Source organism: Syzygium oleosum, unplaced genomic scaffold (genome assembly GCF_021117445.2).
Source record: "Syzygium oleosum isolate NSW1041296 unplaced genomic scaffold, Sole_v2.1 Sole_v2.04, whole genome shotgun sequence".
In the NCBI taxonomy this organism is placed as follows: Eukaryota; Viridiplantae; Streptophyta; class Magnoliopsida; order Myrtales; family Myrtaceae; genus Syzygium; species Syzygium oleosum.
The window spans coordinates 11,991,962-12,006,477 of NW_026607488.1; the positions used below are offsets into that span (position 1 = coordinate 11,991,962).

The window sequence follows — 14,516 nt, forward strand, 5'->3', positions numbered from 1 at the left end:
AAGACAATCAAAGCAAAAAAGAAAAAGAAAATCAAAGGCGAAGTAGGCTCTCAGCTTTAGAAATTGAAGCTGAGAGCCTAAAGGAGACCTTCAAAAGAGGAAAGAGTTTTTGAGAGATGAAAGGGTTTGCTTTGGAAGAAAAAGGGTTGGGAGATTTATATAAAATAAAAGAGTTGGGAGACATAACCAACTTAACAATGCGCTCCAAAAATTACCTAAAAAGCCATACACTCAATACTTGAGGTTCAAATGAGTCGTTCCGTTTAAGAATCGCTGCACTATCAACGAAGCGCTAAAGGTCAATAAACTTATTCACTAGCACAATAATCACACATTACTACTACGAGCGGATTTGACCTCCGAAGCTTGTGGGTTGGAAAGTATAGTCATGCATCACTAGGGCATTGGTATGTAGGACAAAGATTTTATGAAATTACATGGAGGAGGTCTATTGAATTTCGCATTTTTAGCGACATGGCATATATAAATAATAAATGGAGAGAGATCCTCAATTTGCAAGATGTAGATTCTATATCATTAAGGAAAGTTCAATCACAATATCGTGGGGACGGATAATTGTCCAAAAAATCTTAAACCTATTGTAAGGCGGCCAATTCAATCTCAAACCTTTCAATTTTGTTAATTTTATTCTAAATTTTTTGACGATTTACTAATAAAGTCCCATATCTTTTTACAATTTGTCAATACAATCAATTTTAGCCAAAAAATTTCTACGGTGGACAATTTTGGCAATTTTTTTCTTATCATTTTCTTTTTTTTCTTATCTTTTTTTCTTTAATTGAATTTCCAACCGGCGAGGGCCTACTTATAGGGTAATTTTCAGAGTGGAGAAAAATACCACATCAACCTTAACGTTCTACCACCATCGACAATGATGGAAAGATAATTTGAGACTAAGAGAGACGAGTAAAATGTGACATGCAAATTTTTTCCCCCTATAATAGAAGGGAGCGGGGGCGCCACTGACCAATATTACTATTCATTTTCCCCCCTCCCGTCTAGTTTGTTTCCTTGTTACTTCTTTTTTTTTTTCATTTTATCCTTCTTTGTACAATTAATTCCTTTTGATTAAACACAATCAAAGTAAGGGCATTGAAATGAATTTTTCGAAAAATTAGGGGCACAAAATAAGTTTTCCAAACTTTTTTTTTTTTGGTAGAAACAAACTCACTTTCATTGCTAATAAACGAAACCTGGATAACAAAGTCAAATGGGGCCTCCGGACATAAAAGGCCCACTACTTGATCGGCCTTCCTATGAGTTCGTATTTATAATTTGATATCCCGATGTAAATTTCACACGATTGAACACAAGTCACGTGACTAGAGCGAGCATTTACCAAAGCAAGATATGAAAATGTCGGCATGCGCGTGTTGTTTTGTTCTTCTTATCATAAAATTTAGAAATAAAGCTCGTGCGACATATGAGTTTGAAAATTTTTAGTTGGGTAATGTGAAATTTCGCTTACGGTTTTCAATGTCCTGTGTATAATATTTGTCCGGCCAATCACGGTGAATTCATCTTATTCAATCAAAATATGTAGGAGGGTCGAAATCTGAGTTAGTATTTATAATTTGATATCCCAACGTAAAATTCATGCAATCGAACACAAGTCACGCGACTAGAGCGAGCATTTACCAAAGCAAGATATGAAAATGTCAACATGCGCGTGCTGTTTTGTTCTTCTGGACGAGGCAACCACATCCCCATGTTGTGTTAGGGACAGCTTTAGGAGACGTGCAATGTACCTAATGTGAGTAATGTGAGTATTGGTCAATTAGCTTTTGGAGATGTGAACGTTGTTCTTTGGTCACGGCTCCGTTCATTTCGCGAAAAATGTGACATTTCTGAAAAATATTTTTCAGTAAGTCATTTGTCTGGAAAATAACAATACTTTCCAATGTTTAGCTGAAACATGAAAATAAGCTAGAAAATATTTTTCACTATTTGGCATGGAAAATAGATTTTCTTGGGAAAAAATATCAAAAAAATCTAATTTTTTAATTATTTCTCAAAAAAAATTTCTTTTCTTTCTATCTTTTTCCAACCACCGGCCATGGCAACCGACCACATTCGAAGTGGAGCCTTGGCCGAGGCTCCAGCTTGCCAGATATGGCGAGCTTGTCGAAATCTAGCAAGCTCGAGGCTCACCTATGGCCATGACCAGCGATCAACCAAGGAAGAAACAAGAAGAAAAAGAAAAAGAAAAAATAATTCAAAATTCTATTTTTGAATAAAAAAGTAATTAAAAATTCGAATTTTTTTAAAATAATATTTTCATAAGAACGAACGTTTCATTAATCAAGGACCCGAATCCAAGTGCCGAGAACTCACGCACAGCTTTTGCAGACCCGCTTCCAAGTGCTGGGGATTAAAGCTCGAGCGTCGGCGACCTGAGCCCGGCTTTTATGGATGCGCGCTTGGGGGGCTAGGGCATAAGGCACAAAATGATGAATAAATAAAATAAGCAAATAAGAAATGACGAATGACACACCAAGCCCGTCGGATCAGCCCATTCATTAAGCGCAGCCCATTAGTCCAGATCCACAAGCTCTGCCTGGTTTGGCCTGTCACTCCAGACCGGCCCAAAGAGCTTCAGCCTCATCGGCCCACTGAATCAAAGACCCCATGAAGTTTCTGTCGCTCCACATCGATCTTCTCCGGCGATTCTCCAGTTCCAATGCTGCTGTTCCTCCTCCTCGGCCGCAACTTGAACCTCTTCCTCTGTTACTATTCCAGATATGTTTTAGCCGCGATTTTGATTATACATCTGTTGTTTGCTCGTTCGGGCTGCGAAGTGGGGTTTCTGATTCGCAATCAGCAACTTCGGTCTATATTCGACGAAATTCCCAAGGGAACGAGAATTCAGGATCTTTCGAAGTTATTTCTTTATACTCGACATTGCTGGACTTACCAGCGGTTCCAGCTTCGCCACCGTAGCTCCCTCCCTCCTTCGCGGTTCCGGCACGTTTTGAGTTCCCTCTACCATTGCCGTGATTCTCTCTCTCTCTATTACCACACACTACTCCCGGGTTCCACCATCACCAGCAACTCATCTCATCTCTCGGCTTTATCAAGAAATGTTGCGCGCATGTTGTTTGCATTTATGTGTTGATCAGTTTAGGAAAAACATATCATCGTGAGCAAGTTTATGGTTTATTTTTTTGTGTGTGTAACTTTTGTCCTTTTCTTCAATTATTACTTACAAACGCCTTGATGCACTTTTTAACAAAACGATTTTTTGTTAAATTTCATTTGAAGTCTTGCTTTCCATAAAACATCCAATAACTTCGATTTATCCTTTCTTTAATTGTTTATGTACCTTTCTCAATTAGATGGACTAAACTGGCGAACTTTTAGCACAAACAGGGGTAATTTTGCTTTTTTTACGTATTTTATTTGCAATCTTTTTTTTTTCAATAATCTATTTGAATTGAGGGTAAAATGTTCACGGTGTTTCAAATCTTTAATTTCAGATAATAGAAAATTTTCTTTCAAAATCAGCAAGAAATTAACAATACTATATATGCTTGGCCCTATGTGTTATGGAGAGAGAGAGAGAGAGATGGGCCGGGCTCCATCTCAAATTTCATGGGTTTTCGGTTCACTGGCAGGTGAGGTTGGTGTTTTATTCATCATTTTTTATTTGTTATTTATTTATTTGATTTTTATTTATTATAAAGTTTTTTGTTCTTTTACTAATAATTTCTATTTCTACAAAGAAAAATGTATGCTTAACATGTCGGCAAAAATTCAGGTGTGAACGTACTTCCCATTAGTTAGGTGTAGAATGAAATCTCTTATCATCTTTCCAAAGAAAGTAGGGGCAATTTGATCTTCAAAGCAACGAAAATTAACTAAGAAATAACATTCCCTTAATTAACATACAAGAGCAGAATTCTTTTTTTAATAATATTATTGACCTATAATCACATAATGCACACTGCAACATCTGCACAAGCTGCAACTGACACAACATGGGATGTGGTCCCCCATCCAAAAGAACCAACCAAGTCGATAAGCTAGCTTCATTTTTATCTGGTTAGTATCATAAGAAAACTCCAAATTATGCCAACTATGATATAAATGCCCCAAACTTTTTTTTTTGTCATTAAAAACCCTAAAGTGGTCCATTGTGACACAGATATCCCCCAAAAAAAATTTGTGTCATAAAAAACTCTGAATTTATATAAGTGTGACAAATATACCACTGATAAAACTGTAATAGAGGATATATATGTCACACATATATAAGTTTTGTGACACAAAAAAAGTTGGGGGTATTTATGCCTCATGGGCAAGTTTAGGGTTTTTGGTGACACAAAAACATTGGGGGTATTTGTGTGAGAGTGGACATAATTTAGGGTATGTTGCGGTATTTATCCTTTCTATTTTCATAGTAAGAAACGAATGCAGAGTGTTTAGTATTAGCTCATGCAGATGTGCATGTCCATCTGGCTGCTCTGGAGCAATGCTGGATCGAGCTTCTCAATGTGGTTGGTGGTGAATACGAAGATCCTCTCACCCCCGCAGCACGACCACAGGCCGGTGGGGAAATTGAGCAGCCCCGAGAAGGTGATGTTGTTCCCGTCCTCACTGCCGCACACGGCGTCTGGTGCGTTGGGGCTGTAGTAGCTTTGGGACGCGGCGGCTTGGGGTACCTTGGACCGGTTCGACAGATTGACCAAGCAGTCGATGTCCTTGATGACAACGCTGGACTTGGAGCTGGTCTTCATGAGGAGGTTCAGGAGCTCGGACTTGGACTGCACCTTGGTCAGCTCGAGGTCGTAGATGTCATAGCCAAGGAAATTGGCCATCGCGGCGATCATGTTTGATTTCCCTGTCCTGGGCGCACCGTAGAGCAGGTAGCGCCGCTTCCAAGCCAGGTCCATCTGCTGGTAGAAGGCCTTCCCAGCCACGAAGTTGCGGAGGTCCTCCATGATGTCCCCCTTCCTCTCCGGGTCCATAGCCAATGTGTCGAAGGTGGTCGGGTGCTTGAATGGCACCGATTCCCACGGGTGGCCCCTGGAATTGAGCGACCCCCTGCACGAAATAGTATAAAGGAGGCGTTCTTGGTTCTTGCGGCGGATGTCGTTGGCCTTGTCGATGATGTAGTCCAGGTAGGAGTCGAGGTCAAGGTCCTTGTGGCACTTCCTGATCCGGAGCCTGAAGCTGCGCTTCTCGTCGGGGAGAGGACAAGACTGGTGCTGCGTCACCAAGTGCTCCCACTGGACGGCAACGCCGTCAAAGACGTCGTTGATGCAGTCATTGTTGGAGAGGCCGAAGGTGGTGGCGCTGGAGTTGATGGCCCGGGTGAGGGAGAGGCGGTTGCCAGAGGCGGAGACGAAGGAGCTGAGGTAAAGCTGGACGGCATTGTAGAGCTCGTTGGTGTTGGCGTCGTTCTCGGTGATTTCGAAGTAGCAGCAGGAGGAGACGCAGTTGAGGGCCCGGGTCAGGAACTTGAGGGGGGAGAACCGGCGGTCCGGCGGGAGTACCACCCGCAGGATGGCCAGGAGGGAGGCCAGGATGCCTAAGAGGGAGGCCAGGATGCCCAGGAGGGAGGCCAAGGTGTCTAGCAGGGAGGAAGCCAGGATGCCCTGTGCGTGGATGTGTCAAAGTCGAGATTCTTTTTTTTTTTTTTTTTTTCTGGAGACGTGTAGGCGTGAAGAAGGAGACGATGAAGAAGAGGAATGGAGACGTCTGAGGAAGGGACCAAAAGGGTATTTCTAAGAGAGGGACAGGAGGTGGGGCATGACTTTGTTGCAAATATGACTCAATGTATAAACCCTCCGACTTGGGGGGGGTGACTTGGTGGCAAATATGACTCATATGTATAAACCCTTCGATTTGGAAGTGGGGGGTTACTTTGTTGCAAATATGACTCATATGTGTAAACCCTCCGACTTTAGCCTCCGACTTTGGAGTCAATTTCGGGAGGGCAGTTTCGTAGAGCTTGCTACAATCTTCGGTTCTTTTATTTTCGTAAGCAAAACAGACCATGGTTTTCTAGAAAATCTTTGTTCTCTCTTTTGCTCCACCTGCACAGTCCCACCCCATTCCTTCGCGGAAACATCCGCAATTTCCTCGTACAAAGATTTCGCCGGAGGTCGGGGGAGGAAAGTCACGAGTCAACCGAGAAGAGAGAGCGTGCCGTGGGTGGGCGAGTGGCGGGGTCACTGTCAAAATGACAACATGAGCTCAAAAGGACAAAGATTGGGACCGTTGTGTCGCGCGTCGGCCAATCCAACGAATGAAGTGACTTATGCATTACGTGGGAAAATCCGTCCTACCTTTATGTGATCTTACGTCCGCTGGTCCCCACATTCTCGAGATTCTTCCATTCGGTCAACATCAACCGATTTTCCTCTTCGCTGGGGTCCTCACCATCTTATCTGAATGGGATGGGATAGAAAGAGGGGCGAAGCGCTTGGCACACGCGCCGTAAGGGCTTGTGTGTTTTTTTCTTGTTAAAAAAAGCTTGCTTTTTTTAATTTTTAATTTATTTTAAGTAAAATTTATGTTAAAATTATTTTTGAACGAAAATGCCAACCGACCGAGAAACTTGGTCGGCCAGCGAGGCTAAGCTCTTATTTAAAACTATTATAGCTATTTCATATCTTTATTTGAGAAAATGATTGCACTTTCAGCATTTATTTGTAATTCTATCTTCTTTTTCATCATATTTTTTTTTGGATTATAGTTACAGGTGGCTAGATTACAATGGGTCGAAAGCTCGACCCCTCTCCTTCAATCGACTCGCATCCATCGAGAAGGGGAGAGATTGGTTACGATGGGGGTGTGTGCAGGGATGTTCCCGGTCTTTTTTTTAGACAATCTGAAAATGTCTGAGACAGATCGCAATTAATTTACTGCGTTTTATTAATTAACTATATCTTCCCTCCTCGACCACAGTTTTTCTCCATACTTTTGAGCTGGTCATATCTACCACATTCCTTCCCAGGCCAAGTGTCGGAAACCATTTCCTAACCACGAAATTATGTATAGAAAAAACAGAAGGATTCCGATTCAAATCTGTTACAATTCAATTTAAGCGCTCGACCGTCTAATTAAATTGAAACGATTATCCTCTTTTTTTTTTTTGCCAGTTTCATTGCATTAATATGCTGGAAACTTGAGACTGAGAGCGCGTGAGTCAAAAGAAGAGGGTTGAATAAAAAGAAAGAGACGCCTAATATTTTAAAAGAGGAAGACTTTTAGAAACGGAAATCAGGAGATGAGAAGAGGTGATCAGAATCACAAAAACTGGTCCGACCCCCACCAAGCCTCCTGTTTTCATTTGTTTCTTTCTGACAAGTTAATGAACCGATCAGCAAAAAATAAATTATTTTAATATAATAAAATCAAATGTATCAGATTTGAGTTTTTTCAAATTGCTCCAAAAAAGGTGAAATCATGAGGCGTTGGCAACTTGGCATTATTATTCCGCATTTGAACTAGGAAATTTATTTTAAACATCACTTCTTTCATGATAAAAATTTGATCCGCAGGCAATATTACATGATTAATTGATGATGAACGCTGCGAAACTTGGTGTCCGACACCATATTGATAGTTCAATTATTGAAGATCATGATATTAGTCGTTTTTTTTTATAAGATAGAAGAGACAGGAGGCGTGACCAACTTAGCGACACCCTTTGAACGTTACTAGAAGGGTCGCCCATTCGAGAAATACACAAGCTTCGAATGAGTTATTCCATTTACTAATCATTGTGGCATTACCGAAGCTCTAGAGGTCCAAAAACCTATTCATCAGCACAAAAATCACGGACTAATGTTGCGAACGAGCAAGGTTCGACCTCCTAACCTTGTGGATGGGATTGTGAGTCATGTATCGATAGGATATTGACATAGGCGATGAAAATTTATGATATTAGACGATGGAGGTCTATGGATTTCGCATTTTTTCTACGTGGGATATATAAATAAGAGAGAGAGAGGGGGGGGGGGGATTTATCCATGTGCAAATTCTTTTAATTTGTTGAATTCCTTCAATTTGGAGAAATGACTCTCCATGTTATTTGATGAGATGCATTGTTATGTCCTGATATGAGTTGATATTGAGCAGCCATGTTCTTGGGCAAAACTGAAAAAGAAAGAGAAACACACACTTACTAGTCCAATGGTGTGTCTCTTCTCTTTCATTGATTTGAATAATGAAAGGATACTATTGGATGTTTTTCATAAAGATTGGGAACTAAATTAAACATCTACAAAAAATTCAGGGGCGATATTACGTGTTGGATTAAACTTCAGAAACCATATTGCACAAATTAATAGTTTAGAGATGACATTACATATTGGGCCTTACTTCGATTATCATTTATATAATTATATCTAACCCAAAAGATGTCTATCTATGCTTGCGGTGCGTCTCTTCCCCACTCTCTCCACCATCCGGCAGCCGCAACACCCGAAAAAGACTCCAAAAACCAACCCACCACCCTCCTACACCGAAGCGCTACAAACCCTACTTTATCTACGGCCACCGCAAGCCCTCCCAAAATTGCCCCGTTGTCTACACAGCCTTTACTCCTCCGGCAAACCGCCAAACCCATAAACCCCCCAGCTCCCTTCCACCTCCACAGATGGGACCCAAACCACCACAGCCCCCTCCAATCTCCGGCCTCATTGCGGAGGTGCTCAAGGTTGAAAATGGCCCCACGGTCGCACTCCAAGTTCTTTGCTTGGGCAGGCAGGCAAAAGGGTTATAGGCATAACTATTCTGTTAATGCAGCTTGCATTCCCTTTGTCCTATCTCCTCTTCACACGTTTGATCGTATCTTCTCTTCGATCAAACGCAACTTAAGAATTATGAGCTAAATAACCAGCTGTCTCTTAACACATTTCTCAAGACTAAGTTCGGAAACGATGGAAACGGCAGAAAACATGACTTGGTCAGAAAATTGATACGAAATCTAAAAATGCCCTTAGGCTAGCTAGAGTCATATTACAAAGCGCATCTTTAAAAAAGGTGTCTCAAAATATAGAGGTAAGAGTACCATTGAAATACAGGGAAGTGAAGAGTCAAATAGTGTGTCATGACCAAGTACAACTACAAAAAGGAGTATTCAGATCCTAATATCACTTCATTTGCAAGAACCATCGCTATGATTGTACATAGTTTGCTCAAACACACCAAGTGACCAGAGGGCTCCCTCATTCGTCATGTGAGAGGTGGATGCAAATACCTGATCGTCTATGTACGAAGAAATCCCTCTTTGGTCGGTGAAAGGACATTACTGTACTGGTTCTACGTATTCTGTCAGTAAATTCTCTGACATGTCCGAAGATTCCTAAAGAAAACATTATTCTAGTGGAATCCCAAAACCATGACAGCATCTCTGACGTAATCCGATTAATCTGTCTTTGGATTTTAGCGTGAGCCCTCTTGCCCGGAAACCGCGTTCCTCCCACGGGAGAACGGAAGAGCTCATCTCAGATGCGTTTCTTTTTTTGCACTGACCTTGGGTGGACAATCGATCGGTCCCATTCAACTCTACTCCAGAACATGAAAATTTCATGATCGAATGAGAGATGATGGTTCCACCAACGTGACCTGTTAAACACGAAGAATAAACTGAACCTGGAGGGACTACAATGGATATATATACGAACGCGCATGTATTTCGCCTTCCCCCATGATGATCATCTTCCATTGTCCGAAGCTACGGTGGAAGCTCGCTCCTCCCATGCAATGGCTCAAATCATGCGGAATTTACTTCGGTTCATTTGAAGTTTGGGCTCTTGAACCCTTTGTAATCTAGGACGCTTGTAACCCCAAAAAAAATTATAAAAAAAAATTAAGAAAATCTATAATGATTTTCCAGTTGAAATCCCAGTTTAAAAAGGGTTTGAAAAGAGGGTGTTAAAACCGAAAGTTCCAAGGTCCCTTTTTGAGAAAAAGGTCCTCGGAAACGCCATTATCAATGAAGATCAGATTGAATTGCGAAGAGGAAACCGAAATTCAATGGCGACTATACCGTGCGTGCCGCAAGGTAGAGTGGGAACCCAGCTTTGGCCTTTTTGTCCGGCTCCTTTCACTGGCACCCCATAAGGGGACAAAGGAAAATGCTTAGCTGACCGTCCGTTAGCCATAGCCATGGCCAACCACTCTCATCCCCAAAACCCAGAACCGATTCTGTGTGTGTCTCTCTCTACTTCCACCCACACGCATGTGGTCGTGAGCTATTTTAGCCTATTTATTAGGCATTTTTATTATATAGATTTCTTCATAGTAAAGAATCCTTCTTATTGTATATCTCCTAATTAGGGTTGTCATATGTCCTATATATATAACAAGATTGAGCATTGTAAATGTACAGAAAACAAATTATTCATTGAATACAAAAAGGAGAGTCTTCTTTCTGCATGGTATCAGAGCCCTAGGGTTTGATCCTTGGGGTACTGTACGTCAAAAAAAATTTTGGGCTCGCTTTCTTTCTCTATTGTGCCGTCCGACGTGCGTCTTACCCGATCTTCTTCATCGCAATTCAGTTTGCGAAGCTGATCTCATGGCCGACAAACAGCCGATTGTTGCAACTGACCAAGCGGATGCTAGTGCCTCTGCTACTGCCATTCTGGCAGACCTGACCGCTGCGATGAAGCAGCTCTTGACTCAGCAGGCCGCGCCGCCGCGCGTTGAACCTCCTGTTGCACCTATTGCTATCAAGCTTGATGGAAAAAATTATGGCGTATGGTCCCAGGTTGTTGAGATGTATGTCTCGGGCAAAGACAAACTGGGCTATTTGAATGGTGATTCTCCTGAGCCCCCTCCTACTGATCCGTTTTTTAGACAATGGAAGACCGATGATTCTACGGTGAAAGGTTGGCTTATCAATTCTATAGACCTAGCCTTGATACCAAACTTTATTCGGTTTCCTACTGCCAGAGCCGTATGGGATACTGTGGCAACGACCTTTTTTGATGGATCTGACACCTCCCAAATCTATGATATTAAGAGGCAGGTTTCTCGATTGAAGCAAGGCGGTGGACCCATCGAGAAATATTACAATGATCTTCAAGGGCTCTGGCGTGAGATTGATTTCCACCGTCCTAATCCTATGCAATGTCCGGCCGATATTCTGAGGTACAATGCCATTGTCCATGAAGATCGAGTTTATACTTTTTTGGATTGTCTCGATGACCGCCTGGATAATGTTCGTGCTGATGTTATGAAGATGGATCAATTTCCCACTATTGAGCAAACTTATGCCCAAGTCAGGCGAGAGGATATCACCAATCTATCATGCTCTCCACTCCTGTCGAGGTCACCTCTGGCTCCGCCATGGTGTCACAGCGGGGCAAGAGTGATCAGTTAGTGCTTTCTGCCCGGGGACCTCGCTCTAAACCTGGTATGCCAATTCAATCCGAGCGATGCTCTCACTGTGGGAATCCTAAACATACAGAAGCATCTTGTTTTAAACTGCATGGTTATCCGGACTGGTGGGATGATTTTCAGACCAAGAAGAAGAAACCAGGCTCCCAAAAGGGGTGGAATGGAGGGCAAGCCTCCTTAGTGACTAGCGGCTTGTCATTAATTCCCATGGAGCCTAAATCTGCTAATGCCGAATCTCTTGAAGGTAATTGTGGGTTTGTCTTTGCTAATGGACATGGTGATGGTCATCATGGGTGGATAATTGACTCTGGCGCTACAAATCATATGACTCCGGAATCTAGTGACCTTCTTACATCTACTACACCACGTCGAGATCATATTTACAATGCTAATGGACATAGCTTTCCTGTGACGGCTGCTGGGCGTGTGTCTATCACGCCTTCTCTCTCTCTCTCTCTCTCTCTCTCTATCTCATACCTTGCTTGTTCCTTCATTGTCTAATCGTCTATTATCAGTTGGACAGCTTACTAGTGAGTTGAACTGTGTTGTGCTTATGTACCCTGATTTTTGCCTGTTTCAAGACATTCTCACGAAGGAGATTATTGGGCGTGGTACTAAGAGGGAGGGGCTGTATTTCGTGGATGAAATTACTTCTGGACGGACCTATCATTCTCGTGGACAGTTAGCTCAAGAGAAGGAACTTTGGTTATGGCACCGTCGGTTAGGTCACCCATCCTTTGGGTATTTACGACATTTGTTTCCCAAGTTATTTCATGATCTATCGAACTCTAGTTTTCAGTGTGATACATGTATTTTGGCAAAGAGCCATCGCACTTGTTTTCCTCCCAGTTTGAATATAAGTTCTACTCCTTTTTCCTTAATTCATTCTGATGTATGGGTTGCGTCTCCTATTACTACTGTATCTGGGTTTCGATGGTTTATCATCTTTGTTGATGATTGCACACGTATGACTTGGCTATATTTGATGAAACATAAGAATGAGGCTGAAGCTATCTTTCGGACTTTCCACCGTATGATTCAGACTCAGTTTGGGGCCAAACTTCAGGTTCTCTGGTCTGATAATGGTGGCGAATACTTAAGTAAACCTCTTGCGGCTTATTTTCAAGAACATGGTTTGATACATGAAACTTCTTGCCCTCGGACTCCTCGGCGAGAATGGTGTTGCGAGCGCAAGAATCGACATCTTCTTGAAACCACTCGAGCACTCTTGGAGGGTAGCCATGTTCCCCATCGTTTTTGGGATTCTGCCATAGTCACAGCTGCTTATTTGTTGAATTGAATGCCTTCCCGCATTCTGAGCTATCGCACGCCAATGCAAGCACTTGCTACCCATGTGTCTCTTCCTTCGGTTCTTACATTGCCTCCTAAGGTGTTTGGGTGTGTCGCTTATGCCCATCTTCACAAAAATCAGCGGACCAAACTTGACCCTTGTGCAGTCAAATGTGTGTTTCTTGGTTATGGCCCTTCTCAGAAAGGGTATCGGTGTTATGATCTTGCCGGGAAGCGCACGTATGTCACCATGGATGTAACATTTATCGAGACGGAGTCCTTTTTTCCTTCCCCCCAGTGTCCTGTTCAGGGGGAGACTAGTTGTAGAGCCAGACATTGGTGGGAGGTAGGAATTGCAGGAGCGACGGATGGGTGCGCACGGCCATATGATTCTGAGGCTGCACGTGATTCTGAGACTGCTGAGGCTGAAGATTTTGAGCTACTGCTGCATGATTCTGAAGCTGCACGACCAGACAACACTGAATTGTTGCATGGGTCCGAACAGGTGTCAACAGATGCACAGCTGTAACAGCCCTCCTTGTCTTTGCCCTCTTCAGTACCACTCCAAGCTCCTGAGAATGTACCTGAGGTAAGTACTTCTATTGTACTTGATTCTTTTGAAGATACCGATGTGCTTACTGGTTATAAGCTACCTGATAGGCATAATAGGGGTAAACCACCGAATCGATATTCTCCAGATGTAGAGGACCGCCAGTCTCGATACCCTATTGCAGACTATGTGTCTGCCAAGAGGCTGCCCACACCACTACAAGCCTTCGTGTTTACGATTTCCTCAGTTCAAGTTCCAAACAGGGTTGAAGAAGCCATGAAGGATCCGAAATGGCTTCAAGCGATGGAGGCAGAGATGGAGGCGTTGGAGAAAAATCAAACTTGGAAACTTGTGGAACTACCAAAGGATAAAAAGCCGGTTGGATGTAGGTGGGTGTTCACAATCAAACATAAGGCAGACGGCACTAATGAGAGGTATAAGGCGCGACTGGTAGCTAAAGGGTATACACAGACTTATGGGGTGGATTATCAAGAAACATTCTCTCCAGTTGCAAAGTTAGACACTATAAGAGTGTTGTTATCTCTGGCTGCAAACTTGGACTGGCCTTTGCATCAATTTGATGTGAAGAATGCATTTCTTCATGGAGATTTAGAGGAGGAGATCTATATGGAGCTTCCACCTGGATACAGATGCGCAGATAAGCCGAACATGGTTTGTAAGCTGGAAAGATCATTGTATGGGTTGAAGCAGTCCCCTCGTGCATGGTTTGGTCGCTTTCGCTCAGCTATGAAAGGGTATGGATACTCCCAAAGTAACTCAGATCATACTTTGTTTTTAAAAGGTGCTCAAGGAAGAATGACAACTCTTATCATATATGTAGACGACATGATTATTACAGGCATGCAAAGATTATGAGATTGCAGGAATTATTATCTAGGGAGTTTGAGATGAAGAACTTGGGAGGTCTGAAATATTTCCTAGGAATCGAGGTTGCTAGGTCGAAGGAAGGGATTTACTTGTCTCAGTAGAAGTATGTTCTTGATCTTTTGACCGAAGTTGGCATGCTAGATTGCAAGCCTGTAGATACTCCTATGGTATAAAACTATAAGCTTGGAGAGTACCCTGATCAGAAGCCTACTAATAAAGAGAAATACCAAAGGTTAGTAGGTCGATTGATTTACTTATCACATACACGTCCTGATATTGCTCAAGCAGTAAGTGTGGCGAGTCAGTTCATGCATGCACCTAGTGAGGATCATATGAGTGCTGTGTGGCGCATCATTCGATATTTGAAGTCAACTCCAAGAAAGGGGTTGCTATTTGCAAAGAATGGCCA

General features: G+C 42.5%; 1 protein-coding gene across 1 annotated transcript; it reads right to left on the reverse strand.

Moving 5' to 3' along the window:
• Positions 1–4,448: 4,448 nt before the first annotated feature.
• Positions 4,449–8,673, reverse strand: LOC115679358 (AAA-ATPase At5g57480-like). Its single transcript, XM_030602947.2, has 3 exons — positions 8,596–8,673; positions 8,156–8,208; positions 4,449–5,568 (listed from the first exon to the last, which is right to left on the reverse strand). Exons 1-3 carry the CDS (start codon positions 8,671–8,673, stop codon positions 4,449–4,451), a joined length of 1,251 nt encoding a protein of 416 aa, XP_030458807.2.
• Positions 8,674–14,516: the final 5,843 nt, after the last annotated feature.

What these genes read in the sequence shown, in the direction of transcription:
- LOC115679358 (XM_030602947.2), bottom strand. Translation starts at nt 8,673, where the DNA reads ATGAGGCCGGAGATTGGAGGGGGCTGTGGTGGTTTGGGTCCCATCTGT. An exon ending in GGGAGCTGGGGGGTTTATGG is followed by an intron (nt 8,209 to 8,595) that starts GTTTGGCGGTTT and finishes AACATCCAATAG; the next exon opens with TATCCTTTCATTATTCAAAT. An exon ending in GAGACACACCATTGGACTAG is followed by an intron (nt 5,569 to 8,155) that starts TAAGTGTGTGTT and finishes CCTCCTGGGCAT; the next exon opens with CCTGGCCTCCCTCTTAGGCA.